General features: G+C 46.6%; 1 protein-coding gene across 2 annotated transcripts in view; it reads left to right on the top strand.

Annotated features, from left to right (window-relative positions):
• LOC139366585 (catenin alpha-1-like) overlaps positions 1–27,765 on the top strand; it is a 219,630-nt gene that overhangs the window by 181,339 nt on the left and 10,526 nt on the right. For both annotated transcript variants that reach the window (XM_071104258.1, XM_071104259.1), the window contains exon 18: positions 18,824–18,958. In XM_071104258.1, coding sequence (XP_070960359.1) covers positions 18,824–18,958 — 135 coding nt within the window. The remainder of the gene's footprint in view (positions 1–18,823; positions 18,959–27,765) is intronic.

Below are 27,765 nucleotides of genomic sequence, written 5' to 3'. Positions count from 1 at the left end.
AGTAGTTAGATGGAGGGCAGTGGGTTGGGAGTAGTTAGATGGAGGGCAGTGGGTTGGGAGTAGTTAGATGGAGGGCAGTGGGTTAGGAGTAGTTAGATGGAGGGCAGTGGGTTGGGAGTAGTTAGATGGAGGGTGAGATGAGATGGAGGGCAGTGGGTTAGGAGTAGTTAGATGGAGAGAGAGATGAGATGGAGGGCAGTGGGTTGGGAGTAGTTAGATGGAGGGCAGTGGGTTGGGAGTAGTTAGATGGAGGGCAGTGGGTTGGGAGTAGTTAGATGGAGGGCAGTGGGTTAGGAGTAGTTAGATGGAGAGCAGTGGGTTAGGAGTAGTTAGATGGAGGGCAGTGGGTTGGGAGTAGTTAGATGGAGGGCAGTGGGTTACGAGTAGTTAGATGGAGGGCAGTGGGTTAGGAGTAGTTAGATGGAGGGAGTAGTTAGATGGAGGGCAGTGGGTTGGGAGTAGTTAGATGGAGGGCAGTGGGTTGGGAGTAGTTAGATGGAGGGAGAGTTGAGATGGAGGGCAGTGGGTTAGGAGTAGTTAGATGGAGAGAGAGATGAGATGGAGGGCAGTGGGTTGGGAGTAGTTAGATGGAGGGCAGTGGGTTGGGAGTAGTTAGATGGAGGGCAGTGGGTTGGGAGTAGTTAGATGGAGGGAAAGGGGAGTAATGAGGAAAGCTTGTATCTTCTGAGATCTGAGCCCATTAAGAATGCAGGTGTTTAATTAGCCGGGTAATTACCAGGTGGAGAAGGGTGCTAATTTATTTACATGTTGGTACTATATTTAGACTGCCGTCTTGATGAGGGAGAGACTGGAGATAACACACCACAGTCAGGTTGGACAGACCTAGCTGTGTACACATTAACATAACTATTAACAGTAGTTTACTGTATCTAGAGTAACGGTTTGGATCATTTACAGTAAAATGAATATTAACAGTAGTTTACAGTATCTAGAGTAACGGTATGGATCATTTACAGTAACAGTGGGAACATGGGCCTGTATACAGTAACAGTAGGAACATGGGCCCATATACAGTAACAGTGGGAACATGGGCCCGTATACAGTAACAGTGGGAACATGGGCCCGTATACAGTAAGTGGGAACATGGGCTCGTATACAGTAACAGTGGGAACATGGGCCCGTATACAGTAACAGTAGGAACATGGGCCTGTATACAGTAACAGTAGGAACATGGGCCTGTATACAGTAACAGTGGGAACATGGGCCCGTATACAGTAACAGTGGGAACATGGGCCCGTATACAGTAACAGTGACAACATGGGCCCGTATACAGTAACAGTGGGAACATGGGCCCGTATACAGTAACAGTAGGAACATGGGCCTGTATACAGTAACAGTGGGAACATGGGCCCGTATACAGTAACAGTAGGAACATGGGCCCGTATACAGTAACAGTAGGAACATGGGCCCATATACAGTAACAGTAGCCCCCTAGAGTGTTTCCGCGGCCCCATGGAAATCTAATTAACATAATGCAAAAATCCCTATAAAAACCCATCAGTTTCAGCCAGAGGTCTGTTTCTTTTGCATTGGATGGGTCTTAATCCCCCGATGTGGAACTTCCGCGGTGAAAGGTGCCGAAACTAGAGGGGTGTTTTGTCAGACCAGAAGACATCCCGAACATCGGTCTTCTCACTAAATTGTCTGTAGCGGTTTGGCCTATAAAAGTAATATGACCTCTCTATGGAAGGATGACTCTCATCAACACGTACATGTTGTCCTCTAGGATGCCCACTGGCCTCACCAGACTCATCTAAAGGTCCCCGCTACCAGTCTAAAAAAGGAATGGAAGTATGGGGACAGTTAAGTGACAGAAATAAGGGGTTAAAGTCATGTAAGAAAAATATATATATATATTTGTTTACATCTATGAGACTTCAGGTTGATTGATGTCAGCTGGGTGCTGTGGCTAAACCAACACACCTGACTCCAATAATCACCTAATCGGGATCTTCAGTTCAGAATATAATGTGAATAATCAGCTGTGGTTGGTAGGGATGGAGAAAGAGTGACACCAATCAGACCCACAGGACTGGAGTTGCCCACCCCTGATAGAGAGGGTTAAACAGTAGGCAGGCACGGCTCTGTAATTTCACTTCCATTCATTTAACAGTATGGTGACCTTACCGTGAAACGCTTACTTCCAAGCTCTTATTAACCAACAATGCAGTTTTATGAAGAACAAAAGTTAAGAAAATATGAACTAAATAAACTAAAGTTAAGAAAACAAAAAACAAGTAACATTAAAACAAATGTATGAGGTAATTGAGGTATTATGTAAATGTAGGTAAGGGTGAAGTGACTATGCATAGATAATAAACAACGAGTAGCAGCAGCGTAAACAATAAACTTGGTCAATGCAAATAGTCTGGGTAGCTATTTAATTAACTGCTCAGCAGTCTTATGGCTTGGGGGTAGAAGCTGTTCAGGAGCCTTTTGGGCTTTGACTTGGCGCTCTGGTACCGCTTGCCGTGCGGTGACGTACTGGCCCGTACGCACTACCCTCTGTACCGCCTTGCGGTAGGATGCCAAGAAGTTGCCATGATTGGTTATTCAACCAGGATCTTCTCGATGGTGCAGCTCTTGATCTGAGGACCCATGCCAAATCTTTTCAGTCTCCTGAGGGGGAAAAGGTTTTGTCGTGTCCTCTTCACAACGGTCTTGTTGTGTTTGGACCATGATAGCTTGTTGACGTGGACACCAAGGAACTTGAAGCTCTCGACCTGTTCCACTACAGCCCTGTCTATGACAATGGGGGCGGTCCTCTTTTTCCTGCAGTCCACAATCATCTCCTTTGTCTTGATCACATTGGGGGAGAGGTTGTTGTCCTGGCACCACACGGCCAGGTCTCTGACCTCCTCCCTATAGGTTGTTTCATCATCGTCGGTGATCAGGCCTACCGCCATTGTGTCGTCGGCTAACTTAATGATGGTGTTGGAGTCGTGCTTGGCCACGCAGTGGTGTGTGAACAGGGAGTACAGGAAGGGACTGAGCACGCACCCCTGAGGGACCCCAGTGTTGCAGTGTGGCAGATTTGTTGTTGCCTACCCTCACCACCTGTGCGCGGCCCGTCAGGAAGTCCAGGATCCAGTTGCAGAGGGAGGTGTTTAGTCCCAGGGTCCTTGGCTTAATGATGAGCTTTGAGGGCACTATGGTGTGGAATGCTGAGCTGTCGTCAATGAATAGCATTCTAACATAGGTGCTCCTTTTGTCCAGGTGGGAAAGGGAAGTGTGGAGTGCAGTAGAGATTGCGTCATCTGTGGATCTGTTGGGGCGATATGCAAATTAAAGTGGGTGTAGGGGATGATAGTGTTGTGAGCCATGACCGGCGTTTCAAGCACTTCTTGGCAGCAGATGTGAGTGTTGCTTGCCTCGAAGCACACATACAAGTCCTTTACTTAATCTGGTAGGCTAGTGTGACTGGGCAGCTCGCGGTTGGGTTTCCTTTTGTAGTTCGTAACAGTTTGCAGGCCCTGCCACATCCGACGAGCGTCAGAGCCGGTGTAGTAAAATTCGATCTTAGTCCTGTATTGACGCTTTGCCTGTTTGATGGTTCGTCTGAGGGCTTAGCAGGATTTATTTTAAGCTTCTGGGTTAGAGTCCCACTCCTTGAAAGCGGCAGCTCAGTGCAGATGCTTCTGGTTCGGGTATGTAGGTACAGTCGCTGTGGGGACGATGTCCTCGATGCACTTATTGATAAAGCCAGTGACTGATATGGTGTACTCCTCAATGCCATCGGAAGAATCACGGAACATATTCCAGTCTGTGATAGCAAAACAGTCCTGTAGCATCGGCTTCATCTGACCACTTCCTTATTGAGCGAGTCACTGTTACTTCCTACTTTAGTTTTAGCTTGTAAGCAGGAATCAGGAGGATATAATTATGTTCAGATTTTGGAGGGTGAGGGAGAGCTTTGTATGTGTCTGTGTGTGGAGTAGAGTTGCCGATGCTCGGGAAAACACAGCCAACTGTATATTATCCATGTCGTCATTCAGCCACGACTCGGTGAAACATAAGATATTACAGTTTTTAATGTCCCGTTGGTAGGATAGACTCGAACGGAGATCATCCAGTTTATTATCCAATGATTTTGCTCGTTGGCCAATGGGCCAGTATGGTGAGACACCGTTCTGTATCTCTATATTAACAGTATGGTGAGACACCGTTCTGTATTTCTATATTAACAGTATGGTGAGACACCGTTATGTTCTGTATCTCTATATTAACAGTATGGTGAGACACCGTTCTGTATCTCTATTATAACAGTATGGTGAGACACCGTTCTGTATCTCTATATTAACAGTATGGTGAGACACCGTTCTGTATCTCTATATTAATAGTATGGTGAGACACCTTTCTGTATCTCTATATTAACAGTATGGTGAGACACCGTTCTGTATCTCTATATTAACAGTATGGTGAGACACCGTTCTGTATCTCTATATTAACAGTATGGTGAGACACCGTTCTGTATCTCTATATTAACAGTATGGTGAGACACCGTTCTGTATCTCTATATTAACAGTATGGTGAGACACCTTTCTGTATCTCTATATTAACAGTATGGTGAGACACCGTTATGTTCTGTATCTCTATATTAACAGTATGGTCAGACACCGTTCTGTATCTCTATATTAACAGTATGGTGAGACACCGTTCTGTATCTCTATATTAACAGTATGGTGAGACACCTTTCTGTATCTCTATATTAACAGTATGGTGAGACACCGTTCTGTATCTCTATATTAACAGTATGGTGAGACACCGTTATGTTCTGTATCTCTATATTAACAGTATGGTGAGACACTGTTCTGTATCTCTATATTAACAGTATGGTGAGACATCGTTCTGTATCTCTATATTAACAGTATGGTCAGACACCGTTCTGTATCTCTATATTAACAGTATGGTGAGACACCTTTCTGTATCTCTATATTAACAGTATGGTGAGACACCGTTATGTTCTGTATCTCTATATTAACAGTATGGTCAGACACCGTTCTGTATCTCTATATTAACAGTAGGGTGAGACACCGTTCTGTATCTCTATATTAACAGTATGGTGAGACACTTATGTTCTGTATCTCTATATTAACAGTATGGTGAGACACCGTTCTGTATCTCTATATTAACAGTATGGTGAGACACCGTTCTGTATCTCTATATTAACAGTATGGTGAGACACCGTTCTGTATCTCTATATTAACAGTATGGTGAGACACCGTTATGTTCTGTATCTCTATATTAACAGTATGGTCAGACACCGTTCTGTATCTCTATATTAACAGTATGGTGAGACACTGTTCTGTATCTCTATATTAACAGTATGGTCAGACACCGTTATGCATCTCTATATTAACAGTATGGTGAGACACCGTTATGCATCTCTATATTAACAGTATGGTGAGACTCCGTTATGCATCTCTATATTAACAGTATGGTGAGACACCGTTATGCATCTCTATATTAACAGCATGGTACATATAGACACAGAGAAACACATGCTTGGCAGTGTCTCTCTCCAGCGTGCTAGCACACTTCTGAGGTTGTTGTCTCTAGCATGTATATCAGTGATTCCATAGCAGGGTGGAGTGGGGCTGAGGTCAGGTTCTGGGTTTAGTACGGGGTATGAAATCAGCAAAACACATTCTACCAGAACCTTATTAAAGTTTAAAGTACTCGGGAGTAGTGGAGGGAGCGATGAGCTGGGGGGGTTAAGTCAGACCCAGTACAAAGGTCTGTACTGCAGTTCATTAACAATTTACAGTTCTCTATTACTCCTCTCTCTCCCTCTCTCTCCTCCCTCTCCTTCTCTCCTCCCTCTCCTTCTCTCTCTCTCTCTCTCTCTCTCCTCCCTCTCTCTCCTCCCTCTCCTTCTCTCCTCCCTCTCTTCTCCTCCCTCTCCTTCTCTCTCCTCTCTCCTTCCCTCTCCTCTCTCCTCTCTCTCTCTCTCACTCTCTCTCTTTCTCTCTCTCTCTTTCTCTCTCCTTCTTTCCCTCACCCTCTTTTCTCTCTCTCCTTCTTCCCCCCCACATGGGGCACCTTAAAAGAATTCAAGCTGAGCCGTGCTGGTAAAAAAAAAACATGTAATTGAGATTTATCTTGTAAGTGGGTGAGTCACCATGTGGTCCATAAATATATCCCTGCCTGCCCCACACACCTGCCTGCCCCGTGCCTGCCCCACACACCTGCCTGCCCCGTGCCTGCCCCACACACCTGCCTGCCCCACACACCTGCCTGCCCCACACACCTGCCTGCCCCACACACCAGGGTTTCCATTAGGAGAATGTGGCACCGTTATAGGGCTGTGAATGGGACACCGTTATAGGGCTGTGAATGGGGCACCGTTATAGGGCTGTGAATGTGGCACCGTTATAGGGCTGTGAATGGGACACCGTTATAGGGCTGTGAATGGGGCACCGTTATAGGGCTGTGAATGTGGCATCGTTATAGGGCTGTGAATGGGGCACCGTTATAGGGCTGTGAATTGGGCACCGTTATAGGGCTGTGAATGGGGCACCGTTATAGGGCTGTGAATGGGGCACCGTTATAGGGCTGTGAATGGGGCACCGTTATAGGGCTGTGAATGGGACACCGTTATAGGGCTGTGAATGGGACACCGTTATAGGGCTGTGAATGTGGCACCGTTATAGGGCTGTGAATGTGGCACCGTTATAGGGCTGTGAATGTGGCACCGTTATAGGGCTGTGAATGGGACACCGTTATAGGGCTGTTGCGGTCATTACATTTTGTCAGCCGGTTATTGTCATGAATAAGACAGTAATTGACTGTTAAAGCATAAACGCGTTTAGTATCTCCAGGCCTACAAGCTCTTTAGAAGATCTGCATATTTAAAAAAAAAAAATATATATATATATATATATATAAAAAACGTAAAAAAGTTGAATAAATCGAATATAAACCATCATAATAAATCCATTATTTTAGGCAGGTCTAAAGAAACACTATGATGTGAAGTAAATGTATTTCAGAAGAACAGAATATGAGTTGTCCTGCTGTATGTTAATGGGCCATTCCATCAGGCTGTTGGCTTCTTCATTTAGCTGACAAGATACGTTTATAAGTCCCCTGCCATTACGTTATAGTAAGAAGAATATAACTGAATTGATCTGAATAAAATAGATAGGATATCTTTCCCGTCCTAGAGCCAGTGTGCGTATGAAGTGACTCATGTTAAGTGTAAAAGTGATCATTTGAAACGGGTCCTATATGATCTATAGTTATTTGGCAACTTGTCTTGTGAATGACAGAAGTCTTAGAAATCAGAACATACAGTTCATTAGGGAACATTTACAGCCTTTTTCCCCACCAATCTACACACTCCATAATAACGAAGCGAAAACAGGTTTTTAGAAATTTTTGCTAATTTATTAAAAAAATTAAAAAAACAGATCCTGTTTCCATTGATCATCCTTGAGATGTTTCTACAACTTGGAGTCCAACCTGTGATAAATTAATTTGATTGGACATGATTTAGAAAGCCACAGACCTGTCTATATAAGGTCGCACAGTTGACAGAGCATGTCAGAGCAAAAAAAAAACAGGATTGTGTCGAGGCACAGATCTGGGGGAAGTGTATAAAAACATGTCAGCAGCATTGAAGGTCCCCAAGAACATAATGGCCTCCATTATTCTTAAATGGAAGAAGTTTGGAACCACCAAGTCTCTTCCTAGAGCTGACTACCCGGACAAACTGAGCTCCAGAGTTCCTCTCTGGAGATGGGAGAACCTTCCAGAAGGACAACCATCTCTGCAGCACTCCACCAATCAGGCCTTCATGTAAGAGTAGCCAGACGGAATCCACTCCTCAGTAAAAGTCACATGACAGCCTGCTTGGAGTTTGCCAAAAGGCACATAAAGACTCTCAGACAATGAGTAACAAGATTATCTGGACTAATAAAATCAATATTTAACTCTTTGGCCTGAATGCCAAGTGTCACATCTGGAGGAAACCTGGCACCATCCCTACTGTGAAGCATAGTGGTGGCAGCATCATGCTGTGGGGGGTTTTTTCAGCGGCAAGAACAGGGAGACTAGTCAGGATCGAGGGAAAGAATAACGGAGTAAAGTACAGAGAGATCCTTGATGAAAACCTGCTCCAGAGCGCTCAGGATCTCAGACTGGGGTGAAGGTTCACCTTCCAACAGGACAATGACCCTAAGCACACAGCCAAGACAATGCAGGAGTGGCTTCGGGGACACGTCTCTAAATGTCCTTGAGTTGCCCAGCCCGAGCACAGACTTGAACCCGATCTAACATCTCTGGAGAGACCTGAAAATAGCTGTGCGGCGACGCTCCCCATCCAACCTGACAGAGCTTGAGAGGATCTGCAGAGAAGAATGGGAGAAACTCCCCAAATACAGGTGTGCCAAGCTTGTTACGTCATACCCAAGAAGACTAGAGGCTGTAATCGCTGCCAAAGTTGCTTCAACAAAGTACTGAGAAAAGGGTCTGAATACTTATGTAAATGTGATATTTAAGTTTTACATTTGCAAACATTTCTAAAAACCTGTTTTTGCTTTGTCATTATGGGGTATTGTGATGTCATTATGGGGTATTGTGATGTCATTATGGGGTATTGTGATGTCATTATGGGGTATTGTGTGTAGATTGAGGAAAGGTAACAAAGTCAAGGGGTCTGAATACTTTCCGAAATCCTGTTTATAGGCTGCATGATGTGACTGTAGGCTATTGATGATTTGAGAAAGCCCTGTTTATAGGCAGCATGATGTGACTGTAGGCTATTGATGATTTGAGAAAGCCCTGTTTATAGGCAGCATGATGTGACTGTAGGCTATTGAGGATTTGAGAAAGCCCTGTTTATAGGCAGCATGATGTGACTTAGGCTATTGATGATTTGAGAAAGCCCTGTTTATAGGCAGCATGATGTGACTGTAGGCTATTGATGATTTGAGAAAGCCCTGTTTATAGGCAGCATGATGTGACTGTAGGCTATTGATGATTTGAGAAAGCCCTGTTTATAGGCAGCATGATGTCACTGTAGGCTATTGATGATTTGAGAAAGCCCTGTTTATAGGCAGCATGATGTCACTGTAGGCTATTGATGGTTTGAGAAAGCCCTGTTTATAGCACACGCTGTTCTCTCAAGTGATCATGTTTGTACTTCTCAATTCAATATTGACTTTACAAATATGTACAATTTAGTTTCAAGTGAGAATGACCCGTTATGAAATGGAGGCAGGAAGCCGGGCAGGGGGGAAATACATGTGTTCCATATGCACTCAAATAGCGAATGGAGGTCATGACCCTGTCCCTGTAGCTACCCAGTACTCTGTATGCCTTGGGCTATCCAACCCTGTCCCTGTAGCTACCCAGTACTCTGTATGCCTTGGGCTTTCCAACCCTGTTCCTGTAGCTACCCAGTACTCTGTATGCCTTGGGATATCCAACCCTGTTCCTGCAGCTACCCAGTACTCTGTATGCCTTGGGCTATCCAACCCTGTTCCCTGTAGCTACCCAGTACTCTGTTTGCCTTGGGCTTTCCAACCCTGTTCCTGTAGCTACCCAGTACTCTGTATGCCTTGGGCTATCCAACCTAGTTCCTGTAGCTACCCAGTACTCTGTTTGCCTTGGGCTATCCAACCCTGTTCCTGCAGCTACCCAGTACTCTGTATGCCTTGGGCTATCCAACCCTGTTCCTGTAGCTACCCAGTACTTTGTATGCCTTGGGCTTTCCAACCCTGTTCCTGTAGCTACCCAGTACTCTGTATGCCTTGGGATATCCAACCCTGTTCCTGCAGCTACCCAGTACTCTGTTTGCCTTGGGCTTTCCAACCTTGTTCCTGTAGCTACCCAGTACTCTGTATGCCTTGGGCTATCCAACCTTGTTCCTGTAGCTACCCAGTACTCTGTATGCCTTGGGCTTTCCAACCTTGTTCCTGTAGCTACCCAGTACTCTGTATGCCTTGGGCTATCCAACCCTGTTCCTGTAGCTACCCAGTACTCTGTATGCCTTGGGCTATCCAACCTTGTTCCTGCAGCTACCCAGTACTCTGTATGCCTTGGGCTATCCAACCCTGTTCCTGTAGCTACCCAGTACTCTGTATGCCTTGGGCTATCCAACCCTGTCCCTGTAGCTACCCAGTACTCTGTATGCCTTGGGCTATCCAACCTAGTTCCTGTAGCTACCCAGTACTCTGTATGCCTTGGGCTATCCAACCTAGTTCCTGTAGCTACCCAGTACTCTGTATGCCTTGGGCTATCCAACCCTGTTCCTGCAGCTACCCAGTACTTTGTATGCCTTGGACTATCCAACCTTGTTCCTGTAGCTACCCAGTGCTTAATTTTGCGAAACCAAATTAAGTCTGTTCGGGAACATCGATAGTAACATGTTTTATCATGACAAAATGTATTTCATTAAAATGTTGACAGCCCCTCTCTCTGCCGGAGAAAGGAATGAAGGAGAGAGAGGAGGACATGGAAACATCACGGTGGAGGATTTCTGTAGCTAAAGGTAATAGTGTCACCCTATTCATTATTAAAATAAAATGCCCCATTTACTAGACTATTCAAAATTAAATACAAATTCACTATAATTGTAGGCTCTGTAAACCGCCCTGCATAGTCAATGAACCAACAGCATAGCCCCCCCCCCTACACAGTCAATGAACCAACAGCATAGCCCCCCCTGCACAGTCAATGAACCAACAGCATAGCCCCCCCCTACACAGTCAATGAACCAACAGCATAGCCCCCCCTGCACAGTCAATGAACCAACAGCATAGCCCCCCCCCCTGCACAGTCAATGAACCAACAGCATAGCCCCCCCCCAGTCAATGAAACAACAGCATAGCCTCCCCCCTGCATAGTCAATGAACCAACAGCATAGCCCCCCCCAGTCAATGAAACATCAGCATAGCCCCCCCTACACAGTCAATGAACCAACAGCATAGCCCCCCCCAGCCAATGAACCAACAGCATAGCCCCCCCCCCCCAGTCAATGAACCAACAGCATAGCCCCCCCTACACAGTCAATGAACCAACAGCATAGCCCCCCCCCCCTGCATAGTCAATGAACCAACAGCATAGCCCCCCCTACACAGTCAATGAACCAACAGCATAGCCCCCCCTGCACAGTCAACGAACCAACAGCATAGCCCCCCCCCCCCAGTCAATGAACCAACAGCATAGCCCCCCCTACACAGTCAATGAACCAACAGCATAGCCCCCCCTACACAGTCAATGAACCAACAGCATAGCCCCCCCCCTACACAGTCAATGAACCAACAGCATAGCCCCCCCTACACAGTCAATGAACCAACAGCATAGCCCCCCCCCCCCTACACAGTCAATGAACCAACAGCATAGCCTCCCCCCTGCATAGTCAATGAACCAACAGCATAGCCCCCCCATCAATGAACCAACAGCATAGCCCCCCCCAGTCAATGAACCAACAGCATAGCCCTCCCCAGTCAATGAACCAACAGCATAGCCCCCCCCAGTCAATGAACCAACAGCATAGCCCCCCCCCTGCATAGTCAATGAACCAACAGCATAGCCCCCCCCTACACAGTCAATGAACCAACAGCATAGCCCCCCCTGCATAGTCAATGAACCAACAGCATAGCCCCCCCCAGTCAATGAACCAACAGCATAGCCCCCCCCCAGTCAATGAACCAACAGCATAGGCCCCCCCCCCTACACAGTCAATGAACCAACAGCATAGCCCCCCCCCCCCCCCCCTACACAGTCAATGAACCAACAGCAAGCCCCCCCCCTAGATAGTCAATGAACCAACAGCAAGCCCCCCCCCCCCCCCCCCCCCCCCCCCACATAGTCAATGGTACCAGGCCTATGCGTTCTCTCCCAGACTCGTGGATAGATCATTTGTAGCGTGGCAGAAGGTAACCAGTCCATCCACTATGCATAATAATACAGCCCACACTCAAACAAATTCTAGTAATCCCCTTCTAACGTTGGTTTATAGATTAGACCAATTATGGACCAAAGACAAGTTGTTATTATTATTTATTTGGTATCCCCCCCCCCCCCCCCTTATGTGTAATATGCTGTAGGCTATGAATTGTGTAACGACACAATTATTATTTTAATATATATATATTATTATTTTTCTCAGACCTGGCTTAAGTCTTGCCGGGTGTCTTGCCGGGTGTCTTGCCGGGTGTCTTGCCGGGTGTCTTGCCGGGTGTCTTGCCGGGTGTCTTGCCGGGTGTCTTGCCGGGTGTCTTGCCGGGTGTCTTGCCGGGTGTCTTGCCGGGTGTTTTAAAAAAAAAAAAAATTTAACCACACTTCATGCATCTTGGGTTACTTTTTTGCTATATTTTATTGTTTAGGTAAACAACTCACTTGTACATATGAGTATGGATACAGACATTGATATACTAAGCACCTACCTGCCCCCACCTCTTATACTCACTACTCGATATACTAAGCACCTACCTGCCCCCACCTCTTATACTCCCTCAGCATTTATATTAAATGATCTCGACTTAGAATCAGCTAGATGTTTTATGCCTCTGAACGGCGAACAGGAGGCTTCAAGTATCAGTTTAGAAATAAACATTGTAGTTTTTTATTTTAATTTTAATGGATTGCGTTTAGTATTATTGCTCAGTGACTGGCCTATAACAGCATGTTTAGTATTATTGCTCAGTGACTGGCCTATAACAGCATGTTTAGTATTATTGCTCAGTGACTGGCCTATAACAGCATGTTTAGTATTATTGCTCAGTGACTGGCCTATAACAGCATGTTTAGTATTATTGCTCAGTGACTGGCCTATAACAGCATGTTTAGTATTATTGCTCAGTGACTGGCCTATGACAGCATGTTTAATAGTATTGCTCAGTGACTGGCCTATAACAGCGTGTTTAGTAGTATTGCTCAGTGACTGGCCTATAACAGCATGCTTAGTAGTATTGCTCAGTGACTGGCCTATAACAGCATGCTTAGTAGTATTGCTCAGTGACTGGCCTATAACAGCATGTTTAGTAGTATTGCTCAGTGACTGGCCTATGACAGCATGTTTAGTATTATTGCTCAGTGACTGGCCTATAACAGCATGTTTAGTATTATTGCTCAGTGACTGGCCTATGACAGCATGTTTAATAGTATTGCTCAGTGACTGGCCTATAACAGCATGTTTAGTATTATTGCTCAGTGACTGGTCTATAACAGCATGTTTAGTAGTATTGCTCAGTGACTGGCCTATAGCAGCATGTTTAGTAGTATTGCTCAGTGACTGGCCTATAACAGCATGTTTAGTAGTATTGCTCAGTGACTGGTCTATAACAGCATGTTTAGTAGTATTGCTCAGTGACTGGCCTATAGCAGCATGTTTAGTAGTATTGCTCAGTGACTGGCCTATAACAGCATGTTTAGTAGTATTGCTCAGTGACTGGCCTATAACAGCATGTTTAGTAGTATTGCTCAGTGACTGGTCTATAGCAGCATGTTTAGTAGTATTGCTCAGTGACTGGCCTATAACAGCATGTTTAGTATTATTGCTCAGTGACTGGCCTATAACAGCATGTTTAGTAGTATTGCTCAGTGACTGGCCTATAACAGCATGTTTAGTAGTATTGCTCAGTGACTGGCCTATAACAGCATGTTTAGTAGTATTGCTCAGTGACTGGCCTATAACAGCATGTTTTTACTCCAGCAGCAACGAGGTGCAGCAGCAGCTCTGCACTGTCTGACAAGTGTTAAATAGGATGCAATGGCGTCTAATAAATACACACCTCCCAATTTATTTACCGGTCAATCAGATTGAGTTGTGTGTCCCCCCCCCCCCCACCCCCACACACAAAAGGGCTTTATTTCAGACCTAAATGTGCCACGGCACTCCTTCAGACGATCCCACAGGTGATCTGGGGGTCCATGGCTGGCGTGGTTACACGTGTTCTGTGGTTGGGGGGCGGCTTATGGTAGAGAAATGAACATTACATTTTCTGGCAACAACTCTGGTGGATATTCCTGCAGTCAGTATGGCAATTGCATGTCCCTCAAAATTGTATACATCTGTGATGTTGTGTGACGAAACTGCCTCTTATTGTCCCCAGCACAAGGTGCACATGTGTAATGATAATGCTGTTTAATCAGCTTCTTGAGATGCCAAACATGTCAGGTGGTTGGATTATCTTGGCAAAAGAGAAATGTAAAAGAGGATGTAAATAGGGTGGGTCTGGGAGGGCATCGGCCCACCCACTTGGGAGCCAGGTTGTGCCCCTGCCCAGTCATGTGAAATCCATAGATTAGGGCCTAATTAATTTATTTCAATGGACTGATTTCCTTAAATGAACTATAACTGAGTAAAATTTTTGCAAGTTTCTTTTTAGATTTTTTTGTTCAGTATAGTAATATTCTGGCCAATCTGAACCCAGCCATCCCATGGTGCATTGTGGTGTCTGGTTCCTGTTCAGGCAACAGTGATAATGGAATGTTGTACAAGACTGAATCTTTTTTTTTGACAAACGTTGGATGTTTGACTTTGCAACGTGGGTTTGTAACAGTAAATAACATTGTAACAATGTGTTGTAGGCCTGAGTTAGTAAATACTGTGTCGACACAGAAACATTGCTCTCCTGAACCTCCCACCTCAATCTCCTGGGCTGTGTCCCTAAGGGCGCCCCATTCCCTATATAGTGCACCCCTTTTGACCATGGGCATTAGCGCTTCGAGCTCCATTAAGCATCAGATGAGCTGTTAAGCCCGTTTTAGACACAGTTTGAATGACAGCGGCGATGCCCCCCCCCCAACAGACAAGATGGTTGATGTTCTTGTTGGGCCCCCGACTCGGGGTCTTGTTGGGCCCCTTACTCGGGGTCTTGTTGGGCCCCTTACTCGGGGTCTTGTTGGGCCCCTTACTCGGGGTCTTGTTGGGCCCCTTACTCGGGGTCTTGTTGGGCCCCTTACTCGGGGTCTTGTTGGGCCCCTTACTCGGGGTCTTGTTGGGCCCCGGCCCGGGGTCTTGTTGGGCCCCTTACTCGGGGTCTTGTTGGGCCCCTTACTCGGGGTCTTGTTGGGCCCCGGCCCGTGGTCTTGTTGGGCCCCTTACTCGGGGTCTTGTTGGGCCCCTTACTCGGGGTCTTGTTGGGCCCCTTACTCGGGGTCTTGTTGGGCCCCTTACTCGGGGTCTTGTTGGGGCCCCGACTCGGGGTCTTGTTGGGCCCCGACCCGGGGTCTTGTTGGGGCCCCGACCCGGGGTCTTGTTATGGCCGAGGACCGGCCAGCCAGCCGACGTCTACTGTCATACTCTGAGGGAGAGTCACAAATGGCACCCTATTCCCTATATAGTGCACTACTTTTGACCAGGGTGGCACCCTATTCCCTGTATAGTACACTACATTTGACCAGGGTGGCACCCTATTCCCTGTATAGTGTACTACGTTTGACCAGGGTGGCACCCTATTCCCTATATAGTACACTACTTTTAACCAGGGTGGCACCCTATTCCCTGTATAGTACACTACGTTTGACCAGGGTGGCACCCTATTCCCTATATAGTACACTACTTTTGACCAGGGTGGTACCCTATTCCCTGTATAGTGCACTACTTTTGACCAGGGTGGCACCCTATTCCCTGTATAGTGCACTACTTTTGACCGGGGTCAATAGAGGAGAGGATTTCATTTGGGACGTACCACCTGAGTCTGTCAGCTCTTTGTCATGTTAACATCTCCAACCTGTCACTGTGATTTAATTAGTCCCTACGCAAATCTGGAGCATCATTTTATCAATCTGAGAAGGGTGAGGAGGAGAGGGGAGCAGAACGAGCAAGGGGAGGAGAGGGATGGATGGGTGGATGGAGGGGAGGAGAGGGATGGATGGATGGAGGGGAGGAGAGGGATGGATGGATGGAGAGGGAGGGAGGGAGGGAGGAGAGGGAGGGAGGAGAGGGAGGGAGGGGAGGAGAGGGAGGGAGGGGAGGAGAGGGGAGGAGAGAGAAGAGAGGGAGGGAGGGAGGGAGGGAGGAGAGGGAGGGGAGGAGAGAGAAGAGAGGGAGGAGGGATGGAGGAGAGGGAGGGATGGATGGATGGATGGAGGAGAGGGATGGATGAAGGAATGGATGGATGGATGGAGGGGAGGAGAGGGAGGGATGGAGGGGAGGAGAGGGATGGAGGAGAGGGAGGGATGGATGGAGGGGAGGAGAGTGAGGGAGGAGAGGGAGGGAGGGAGGGAGGGATGGATGGAGGGGAGGAGAGGGAGGGAGGGGAGGAGAGTGAGGGGTGGAGGTAGGAGAGGGAGGGAGGAGAGGGATGGAGGGGAGGAGAGGGATGGAGGGGAGGAGAGGAAGGGAGGGAGTGATGGAGGGGAGGAGAGGAGAGGGAGGGAGGGATGGAGGGGAGGAGAGGGAGGGATGGAGGAGAGGGATGGATGGAGGGGAGGAGAGGGAGGGATGGATGGATGGATGGATGGATGGATGGAGGAAAGGGATGGATGGATGGAGGAGAGGGAGGGAAGGAGACTGGGGAGAGGGAGGAGTGGAGGAGACTAAGTAGAGGGAGCCAGTCGGTTTCAGATTGTCTTGATTGATCATGATGTCTTTATATTTAGCTGTGTTTCAGAAACATGAGGACTGACTGGGAGGACTGACTGGGAGAGATGAAAATAGTAGACATTATAACTAGAGCCCGCCCCAGTAGTCCAATAGAAGTCTCTCATTAAGTCTGTAGATCTACAGAAGGAACACACTTAATACTGTTTGATTCTAGCTAGGGCCTTTGTAACTTTTACCTCAGACACCTGAACCAGGCCTTCACAGTTCTGTCTGAAGTGGAGCTTTTCAGCTTGACATAGTGGGGTCTTTTACACAGAAATAAAACAAAAAACAAATCCCCAATTCCAGTCGGTTAGAGATCGTCTTACCAGACGACGTGGATTTGTAAATCCGCCAGGGAGCCTGTCACACACACACAGCACGTTGTTATCCCGATCTGCTGGAACTATGCCGTGAATCTCAAGTCACACTGCTCTCCCTGCCGGTGGTACCTAACGCGTTACAGCCTCATCGCTCTCACACACACACACACACACACACACACACACACACACACACACACACTCACCAGTTCAGAGGTGTGATATCAGATAAAGGCTCCGTCAGTCCTGGAGGCTCTCAGGTCATATACACAGTTTGATGATCATCTCTCTCTCACACACACACACAGGTTATGTACCCTGTTACCTATATACTACACTACTGTTGACCGGGACCCACAGTGCAGCCATGGCCAGTGTTCATTGTAGATGTAGTGAGTCTGTGTTTCACCCCTGTAGATGTAGTGAGTCTGTGTTTCACCCCTGTAGATGTAGTGAGTCTGTGTTTCACCCCTGTAGATGTAGTGAGTCTGTGTTTCACCCCTGTAGATGTAGTGAGTCTGTGTTTCACCCCTGTAGATGTAGTGAGTCTTTGTTTCACCCCTGTAGATGTAGTGAGTCTGTGTTTCACCCCTGTAGATGTAGTGAGTCTGTGTTTCACCCCTGTAGATGTAGTGAGTCTGTGTTTCACCCCTGTAGATGTAGTGAGTCTGTGTTTCACCCCTGTAGATGTAGTGAGTCTGTGTTTCACCCCTGTAGATGTAGTGAGTCTGTGTTTCACCCCTGTAGATGTAGTGAGTCTGTGTTTCACCCCTGTAGATGTAGTGAGTCTGTGTTTCACCCCTGTAAATGTAGTGAGTCTGTGTTTCACCCCTGTAAATGTAGTGAGTCTGTGTTTCACCCCTGTAAATGTAGTGAGTCTGTGTTTCACCCCTGTAAATGTAGTGAGTCTGTGTTTCACCCCTGTAGATGTAGTGAGTCTGTGTTTCACCCCTGTAGATGTAGTGAGTCTGTGTTTCATCCCTGTAGATGTAGTAAATCTTCATCATACTGTGTTTCACCCCTGTAGATGTAGTAAGTCTTCATCATACTGTGTTTCACCCCCCCCCCCCCCCACACACACAGCCATTAGTGTGTTATATCTATTCGTGGGTAACAAAGCAGTATGCTTGGGCTGTCCAGACTTCACGGCCAGGCTTACATCAAAAGACAGTGGCTCCCGCAGCATATCAGCCTTAATCAGTGTCATGTACCCACACACACACACTCACACACTCTCAGGCCCTCTCTCTGGGTTCTCTTGGAGATCTGATGACTGGGCGGGTATCCATTAACTCTGTTGACAGGCAGTGGCTGGTACACACCAAACCAGGAAAATATAGCCTTTCCTATTCCACCAGGCCTGAACCCCCCACACACACACCAGGCTAGCTGTACAGTGCATCTCACACACACCACCCAGCAGCACATTAAAATGCTGCTGTGTCATTAACTGTAATATGGTGAATTGGCATTTATTGTGTGTGTGTCCTGAAAGGTCATGGAAGACTGGCTGTGGTTGGGTGCACACACACACACACACACACACACACACACTCTCTCTCTCTCCAGTGTCCAGACTCTGCCTGCGTGTCCTAGTTTAACCCTCTCTCGCTCTCTCTCTCTCTCTGTCTCTCCAGTGTCCAGACAGCCTATATGTCCTAGTCTAACCCCATCTCTCTCTCTCTCTCGGTCTCTCCAGTGTCCAGACAGCCTATATGTCCTAGTCTAACCCCATCTCTCTCTCTCTCGGTCTCTCCAGTGTCCAGACAGCCTATATGTCCTAGTCTAACCCCATCTCTCTCTCTCTCGGTCTCTCCAGTGTCCAGACAGCCTATATGTCCTAGTCTAACCCCATCTCTCTCTCTCTCGGTCTCTCCAGTGTCCAGACAGCCTATATGTCCTAGTCTAACCCCATCTCTCTCTCTCTCGGTCTCTCCAGTGTCCAGACTCGGCCTGTAAGCAGGACCTGTTGGCCTACCTGCAGCGTATTGCTCTGTACTGCCACCAGCTCAACATCTGTAGTAAGGTGAAAGCAGAGGTCCAGAACCTGGGAGGAGAGCTCGTGGTCTCTGGGGTAAGAACTGATGTGCTTTACATGTCTAGTGGTAAGAGCTGGGTGAGTCTCTAAACGCTTTGCACACCTGGATTGTCAAATATTTGCACATAATTCGTTTTTCAAAAAAAAATTAAAAATTGTTTAGTTGGTGGTTGATCATTGTTGACAGCCGTTTTCAAGTCTTGTCATATATTTTCAAGCCAAGTTATGTCAAAACTGTAACTTTGCCACTGAGGAACATCCAATGCCATATTGGTAAGCAACTCCAGTGTAGATTTGGCCATGTGTTTTAGGTTATTGTCCTGCTGAAAGGTGAATTCATCTCCCAGTGTCTGGTGGAAAGCAGACAACCAGGTTTTCCTCCAGGATTTTGCAGCTGGTTAGCTCTATACATTTTTTTTGTAATGTTAAAATAAACCCCCTAGTCCTTGCCGATGACAAGCATACCCATAACATGATGCAGCCACCACCATGCTTGAGCATATGAAGTGGTACTCAGGGATGTGTTGTGTTTGCCCCAAACTTAACACATTCTATTTACAGTTTTACTTTAGTGTCTTGTTGCAAACAGGATGCATGTTTTGGAATATTTTTATTATGTACAGGCTTCCTTCTTTTCACTCTGTCATTTAGGTTAGTATTGTGGAGTAACTACAATGTTGTTGATCCATCCTCAGTTTTCTCCCATCACAACCATTAAACTCTGTAACTGTTTTAAAGTCACCATTGAACTCATGGTAAAATCCCTGAGCGGTTTCCTTCCTCTCCGGCAACTGAGTTAGGCCTGTACCTTTGTAGTGACTGGGTGTATTGATACACCATCCAAAGTGTAATTAATAACTTCACCGTGCTCAAAGGGATATTCAATGTCTGTTTTGTTTGTTAACCCATCTACCAATAGGTGCCCTTCTTTGCGAGGCATTGGAAAACCTCCCTGATCTTTGAGATTTAATCTGTGTTTGAAATTCACTGCTCGACAGGCACCTTAAAGATAATTGTATTTGTGGGGTACAGAGATAATCATGTTCAACACCACTATTGCACACAGTGAGTCCATGAAGCTTATTGTGACTTTTTAAGCAGATGTTTACTCCTGAATTTATTTAGGCTTGCCATAACAAAGGGGTTAAAATACTTATTGACTCAATACATTTTAGCTTTTAACGTTAAATTATTTTGTCAACAGTTGTTGAAACATTATTCTTGGTCATTATATGGGGTATTGTGTGTAGACCAGTGACACAACATCTCAATTTAATCCATTTTAAATTCAGGCTGTAACACAACAAAATGTGGAAAAAGTCAAGGGGTCTGAATACTTTCTGAAGGCACTGTACATGCTGTGTGGTCTAGCTTTACATTGTTATTGGCACTGTACATGCTGTGTCCTGCTGTGTAGTCTAGCTTTACATTGTTATTGGCACTGTACATGCTGTGTCCTGCTGTGTAGTCTAGCTTTACATTGTTATTGGCACTGTACATGCTGTGTCCTGCTGTGTAGTCTAGCTTTACATTGTTATTAACACTGTACATGCTGTGTCCTGCTGTGTAGTCTAGCTTTACATTGTTATTGGCACTGTACATGCTGTGTAATCTAGCTTTACATTGTTATTAACACTGTACATGCTGTGTGGTCTAGCTTTACGTTGTTATTAACACTGTACATGCTGTGTCCTGCTGTGTAGTCTAGCTTTACATTGTTATTAACACTGTACATGCTGTGTCCTGCTGTGTAGTCTAGCTTTACGTTGTTATTAACACTGTACATGCTGTGTCCTGCTGTGTAGTCTAGCTTTACGTTGTTATTAACACTGTACATGCTGTGTAATCTAGCTTTACATTGTTATTAACACTGTACATGCTGTGTCCTGCTGTGTAGTCTAGCTTTACGTTGTTATTAACACTGTACATGCTGTGTCCTGCTGTGTAGTCTAGCTTTACATTGTTATTAACACTGTACATGCTGTGTCCTGCTGTGTAGTCTAGCTTTACATTGTTATTAACACTGTACATGCTGTGTCCTGCTGTGTAGTCTAGCTTTACATTGTTATTAACACTGTACATGCTGTGTCCTGCTGTGTGGTCTAGCTTTACATTGTTATTAACACTGTACATGCTGTGTAATCTAGCTTTACATTGTTCTTAACACTGTACATGCTGTGTCCTGCTGTGTAGTCTAGCTTTACATTGTTATTAACACTGTACATGCTGTGTCCTGCTGTGTAGTCTAGCTTTAAATTGTTATTAACACTGTACATGCTGTGTCCTGCTGTGTAGTCTAGCTTTACATTGTTATTAACACTGTACATGCTGTGTCCTGCTGTGTAGTCTAGCTTTGCATTGTTATTAACACTGTACATGCTGTGTCCTGCTGTGTAGTCTAGCTTTACATTGTTATTAACACTGTACATGCTGTGTAGTCTAGCTTTACGTTGTTATTAACACTGTACATGCTGTGTAGTCTAGCTTTACGTTGTTATTAACGCTGTACATGCTGTGTCCTGCTGTGTAGTCTAGCTTTACATTGTTATTAACACTGTACATGCTGTGTCCTTCTGTGTAGTCTAGCTTTACATTGTTATTGACACTGTACATGCTGTGTAGTCTAGCTTTGCATTGTTATTAACACTGTACATGCTGTGTCCTGCTGTGTAGTCTAGCTTTAAATTGTTATTAACACTGTACATGCTGTGTCCTGCTGTGTAGTCTAGCTTTACATTGTTATTGACACTGTACATGCTGTGTAGTCTAGCTTTGCATTGTTATTAACACTGTACATGCTGTGTCCTGCTGTGTAGTCTAGCTTTACGTTGTTATTAACACTGTACATGCTGTGTAGTCTAGCTTTACATTGTTATTAACACTGTACATGCTGTGTGGTCTAGCTTTACGTTGTTACGAACACTATACATGCTGTGCCCTGCTTCTAGAGCCGCTGACCCCGGTACACACATACCAGTCAGCATGGGTTCAAATCCCACCCATGGCTCTTCTGACTCACACCTGGCCTTCTCTCCACTGTTCCATCTGTTTTAAAGAACTATGTTTGAGAATCCTGCTCAATGACAATAAGAACTGGCTACCACTTGTTCTGCCTTGTTAGCCTGGGAAACGGGTAACACATTGATCTGCCTCGTTAGCCTGGGGAAACGGGCAACACATTGATCTGCCTCGTTAGCCTGGGGAAACGGGCAACACATTGATCTGCCTCGTTAGCCTGGGAAACGGGCAACCTGTTGATCTGCCTTGTTAGCCTGGGAAACGGGCAACCTGTTGATCTGCCTTGTTAGCCTGGGAAACCGGTAACACATTGATCTGCCTCGTTAGCCTGGGGAAACGGGTAACATGTTGATCTACAGCCCACTTCTTACATTGCTGTCATTAATTCTGCCAAATTGCTAACTACCTGTAAATTAAGTGTACGCTGATATGTTAATTACAGAAACAGAACAAACATGGAACGGCATGGTATAATTATCAAGGTATCAGATGAACTACGGTGTAAATGTGCTCCAATAGTCCAAACATCTCATTTCCATCCACGTTCTGCTACCTCACAACACTGGTGGAAAACGGTCTCCATTCTCATACTGTAGTAAAAGTTAAGATATCCTTAATAGAAAATGACTCAAGTAAAAGTGAATGTCACTCAGTAAAATACTACTTGAGAAAAAGTCTAAAAGTATTTGGTTTTAAATATACTTAAGTATCAAAAGTAAAATATAAATTCCTTATATAATGAACTCCAAAACTCGTTTATAATTAGTGAGTCCTCCAGATCAGAGGCAGTAGGGATGACCAGGGATGTTCTCTGTTTAGTGAGTCCTCCAGATCAGAGGCAGTAGGGAGGACCAGGGATGTTCTCTGTTTAGTGAGTCCTCCAGATCAGAGTCAGTAGGGATGACCAGGGATGTTCTCTGTTTAGTGAGTCCTCCAGATCAGAGGCAGTAGGGATGACCAGGGATGTTCTCTGTTTAGTGAGTCCTCTAGATCAGAGACAGTAGGGATGACCAGGGATGTTCTCTGTTTAGTGAGTCCTCCAGATCAGAGACAGTAGGGATGACCAGGGATGTTCTCTGTTTAGTGAGTCATCCAGATCAGAGACAGTAGGGATGGTCTCTGTTTAGCGAGTCTGCCAGATCAGAGGCAGTAGGGATGACCAGGGATGTTCTCTGTTTAGTGAGTCCTCCAGATCAGAGGCAGTAGGGATGACCAGGGAGGTTCTCTGTTTAGTGAGTCCTCCAGATCAGAGGCAGTAGGGATGACCAGGGAGGTTCTCTGTTTAGTGAGTCCTCCAGATCAGAGTCTAGAAGGGATGACCAGGGATGTTCTCTGTTTAGTGAGTCCTCCAGATCAGAGTCAGTAGGGATGACCAGGGATGTTCTCTGTTTAGTGAGTCCTCCAGATCAGAGGCAGTAGGGATGACCAGGGATGTTCTCTGTTTAGTGAGTCCGCCAGATCAGAGGCAGTAGGGATGACCAGGGATGTTCTCTGTTTAGTGAGTCCTCCAGATCAGAGGCAGTAGGGATGACCAGGGATGTTCTCTGTTTAGTGAGTCCTCCAGATCAGAGGCAGTAGGGATGGACCAGGGATGTTCTCTGTTTAGTGAGTCTGCCAGAGGCAGTAGGGATGACCAGTGATGTTCTCTGTTTAGTGAGTCCTCCAGATCAGAGTCAGTAGGGATGACCAGGGATGTTCTCTGTTTAGTGAGTCCTCCAGATCAGAGACAGTAGGGATGACCAGGGATGTTCTCTGTTTAGTCAGTCCTCCAGATCAGAGGCAGTAGGGATGACCAGGGATGTTCTCTGTTTAGTGAGTCCTCCAGATCAGAGGCAGTAGGGATGACCAGGGATGTTCTCTGTTTAGTGAGTCCACCAGATCAGAGGCGGTAGGGATGACCAGTGTTCTTTGTTTAGTGAGTCCTCCAGATCAGAGGCAGTAGGGATGACCAGTGATGTTCTCTGTTTAGTGAGTCCTCCAGATCAGAGACAGTAGGGATGACCAGGGATGTTCTCTGTTTAGTGAGTCCTCCAGATCAGAGACAGTAGGGATGACCAGGGATGTTCTCTGTTTAGTGAGTCATCCAGATCAGAGACAGTAGGGATGGTCTCTGTTTAGCGAGTCTGCCAGATCAGAGGCAGTAGGGATGACCAGGGATGTTCTCTGTTTAGTGAGTCCTCCAGATCAGAGGCAGTAGGGATGACCAGGGATGTTCTCTGTTTAGTGAGTCCTCCAGATCAGAGGCAGTAGGGATGACCAGGGAGGTTCTCTGTTTAGTGAGTCCTCCAGATCAGAGTCTAGAAGGGATGACCAGGGATGTTCTCTGTTTAGTGAGTCCTCCAGATCAGAGTCAGTAGGGATGACCAGGGATGTTCTCTGTTTAGTGAGTCCTCCAGATCAGAGGCAGTAGGGATGACCAGGGATGTTCTCTGTTTAGTGAGTCCTCCAGATCAGAGGCAGTAGGGATGGACCAGGGATGTTCTCTGTTTAGTGAGTCTGCCAGATCAGAGGCAGTAGGGATGACCAGTGATGTTCTCTGTTTAGTGAGTCCTCCAGATCAGAGTCAGTAGGGATGACCAGGAATGTTCTCTGTTTAGTGAGTCCTCCAGATCAGAGACAGTAGGGATGACCAGGGATGTTCTCTGTTTAGTCAGTCCTCCAGATCAGAGGCAGTAGGGATGACCAGGGATGTTCTCTGTTTAGTGAGTCCTCCAGATCAGAGGCAGTAGGGATGACCAGGGATGTTCTCTGTTTAGTGAGTCCACCAGATCAGAGGCGGTAGGGATGACCAGTGTTCTTTGTTTAGTGAGTCCTCCAGATCAGAGGCAGTAGGGATGACCAGTGATGTTCTCTGTTTAGTGAGTCCTCCAGATCAGAGACAGTAGGGATGACCAGGGATGTTCTCTGTTTAGTGAGTCCTCCAGATCAGAGACAGTAGGGATGACCAGGGATGTTCTCTGTTTAGTGAGTCATCCAGATCAGAGACAGTAGGGATGGTCTCTGTTTAGCGAGTCTGCCAGATCAGAGGCAGTAGGGATGACCAGGGATGTTCTCTGTTTAGTGAGTCCACCAGATCAGAGGCAGTAGGGATGACCAGTGTTCTTTGTTTAGTGAGTCCTCCAGATCAGAGGCAGTAGGGATGACCAGTGATGTTCTCTGTTTAGTGAGTCCTCCAGATCAGAGGCAGTAGGGATGACCAGGGAGGTTCTCTGTTTAGTGAGTCCTCCAGATCAGAGGCAGTAGGGATGACCAGGGAGGTTCTCTGTTTAGTGAGTCCTCCAGATCAGAGTCTAGAAGGGATGACCAGGGATGTTCTCTGTTTAGTGAGTCCTCCAGATCAGAGTCAGTAGGGATGACCAGGGATGTTCTCTGTTTAGTGAGTCCTCCAGATCAGAGGCAGTAGGGATGACCAGGGATGTTCTCTGTTTAGTGAGTCCTCTAGATCAGAGACAGTAGGGATGACCAGGGATGTTCTCTGTTTAGTGAGTCCTCCAGATCAGAGACAGTAGGGATGACCAGGGATGTTCTCTGTTTAGTGAGTCATCCAGATCAGAGACAGTAGGGATGGTCTCTGTTTAGCGAGTCTGCCAGATCAGAGGCAGTAGGGATGACCAGGGATGTTCTCTGTTTAGTGAGTCCTCCAGATCAGAGGCAGTAGGGATGACCAGGGATGTTCTCTGTTTAATGAGTCCTCCAGATCAGAGGCAGTAGGGATGACCAGGGATGTTCTCTGTTTAGTGAGTCCTCCAGATCAGAGGCAGTAGGGATGACCAGGGATGTTCTCTGTTTAGTGAGTCCTCCAGATCAGAGGCAGTAGGGATGACCAGGGAGGTTCTCTGTTTAGTGAGTCCTCCAGATCAGAGGCAGTAGGGATGACCAGGGAGGTTCTCTGTTTAGTGAGTCCTCCAGATCAGAGGCAGTAGGGATGACCAGTGATGTTCTCTGTTTAGTGAGTCCTCCAGATCAGAGGCAGTAGGGATGACCAGGGAGGTTCTCTGTTTAGTGAGTCCTCCAGATCAGAGTCTAGAAGGGATGACCAGGGATGTTCTCTGTTTAGTGAGTCCGCCAGATCAGAGGCAGTAGGGATGACCAGGGATGTTCTCTGTTTAGTGAGTCCTCCAGATCAGAGGCAGTAGGGATGACCAGGGATGTTCTCTGTTTAGTCAGTCCTCCAGATCAGAGGCAGTAGGGATGACCAGGGATGTTCTCTGTTTAGTGAGTCCTCCAGATCAGAGGCAGTAGGGATGACCAGGGATGTTCTCTGTTTAGTGAGTCCACCAGATCAGAGGCGGTAGGGATGACCAGTGTTCTTTGTTTAGTGAGTCCTCCATATCAGAGGCAGTAGGGATGACCAGTGATGTTCTCTGTTTAGTGAGTCCTCCAGATCAGAGACAGTAGGGATGACCAGGGATGTTCTCTGTTTAGTGAGTCCTCCAGATCAGAGACAGTAGGGATGACCAGGGATGTTCTCTGTTTAGTGAGTCATCCAGATCAGAGACAGTAGGGATGGTCTCTGTTTAGCGAGTCTGCCAGATCAGAGCTAGTAGGGATGACCAGGGATGTTCTCTGTTTAGTGAGTCCTCCAGATCAGAGACAGTAGGGATGACCAGGGGTGTTCTCTGTTTAGTCAGTCCTCCAGATCAGAGGCAGTAGGGATGACCAGGGATGTTCTCTGTTTAGTGAGTCCTCCAGATCAGAGGCAGTAGGGATGACCAGGGATGTTCTCTGTTTAGTGAGTCCTCCAGATCAGAGGCAGTAGGGATGACCAGGGATGTTCTCTGTTTAGTGAGTCCTCCAGATCAGAGGCAGTAGGGATGACCAGGGATGTTCTCTGTTTAGTGAGTCCTCCAGATCAGAGTCAGTAGGGATGACCAGGGATGTTCTCTGTTTAGTGAGTCTGCCAGATCAGAGGCAGTAGGGATGACCAGGGATGTTCTCTGTTTAGTGAGTCCTCCAGATCAGAGGCAGTAGGGATGACCAGGGATGTTCTCTGTTTAGTGAGTCCTCCAGATCAGAGGCAGTAGGGATGACCAGGGATGTTCTCTGTTTAGTGAGTCCTCCAGATCAGAGGCAGTAGGGATGACCAGGGATGTTCTCTGTTTAGTGAGTCCTCCAGATCAGAGGCAGTAGGGATGACCAGGGATGTTCTCTGCTTAGTGAGTCCTCCAGATCAGAGGCAGTAGGGATGACCAGGGATGTTCTCTGTTTAGTGAGTCCTCCAGATCAGAGGCAGTAGGGATGACCAGGGATGTTCTCTGTTTAGTGAGTCCTCCAGATCAGAGACAGTAGGGATGACCAGGGATGTTCTCTGTTTAGTGAGTCCTCCAGATCAGAGGCAGTAGGGGTGACCAGGGATGTTCTCTGTTTAGTGAGTCCTCCAGATCAGAGGCAGTAGGGATGACCAGGGATGTTCTCTGTTTAGTGAGTCCTCCAGATCAGAGGCAGTAGGGATGACCAGGGATGTTCTCTGTTTAGTGAGTCCTCCAGATCAGAGGCAGTAGGGATGACCAGGGATGTTCTCTGTTTAGTGAGTCCTCCAGATCAGAGGCAGTAGGGATGACCAGGGATGTTCTCTGTTTAGTGAGTCCTCCAGATCAGAGGCAGTAGGGATGACCAGGGATGGTCTCTGTTTAGCGAGTCTGCCAGATCAGAGGCAGTAGGGATGACCAGGGATGTTCTCTGTTTAGTGAGTCCACCAGATCAGAGGCAGTAGGGATGACCAGGGATGTTCTCTGTTTAGTGAGTCCTCCAGATCAGAGACAGTAGGGATGACCAGTGTTCTCTGTTTAGTGAGTCCTCCAGATCAGAGTCAGTAGGGATGACCA

The sequence above is a fragment of the Oncorhynchus clarkii genome, chromosome 14 (assembly GCF_045791955.1).
Source record: "Oncorhynchus clarkii lewisi isolate Uvic-CL-2024 chromosome 14, UVic_Ocla_1.0, whole genome shotgun sequence".
In the NCBI taxonomy this organism is placed as follows: domain Eukaryota; kingdom Metazoa; phylum Chordata; class Actinopteri; order Salmoniformes; family Salmonidae; genus Oncorhynchus; species Oncorhynchus clarkii.
Note: the sequence above shows the minus strand (reverse complement) of the source record. Positions and strands in the feature narration are given on the sequence as shown.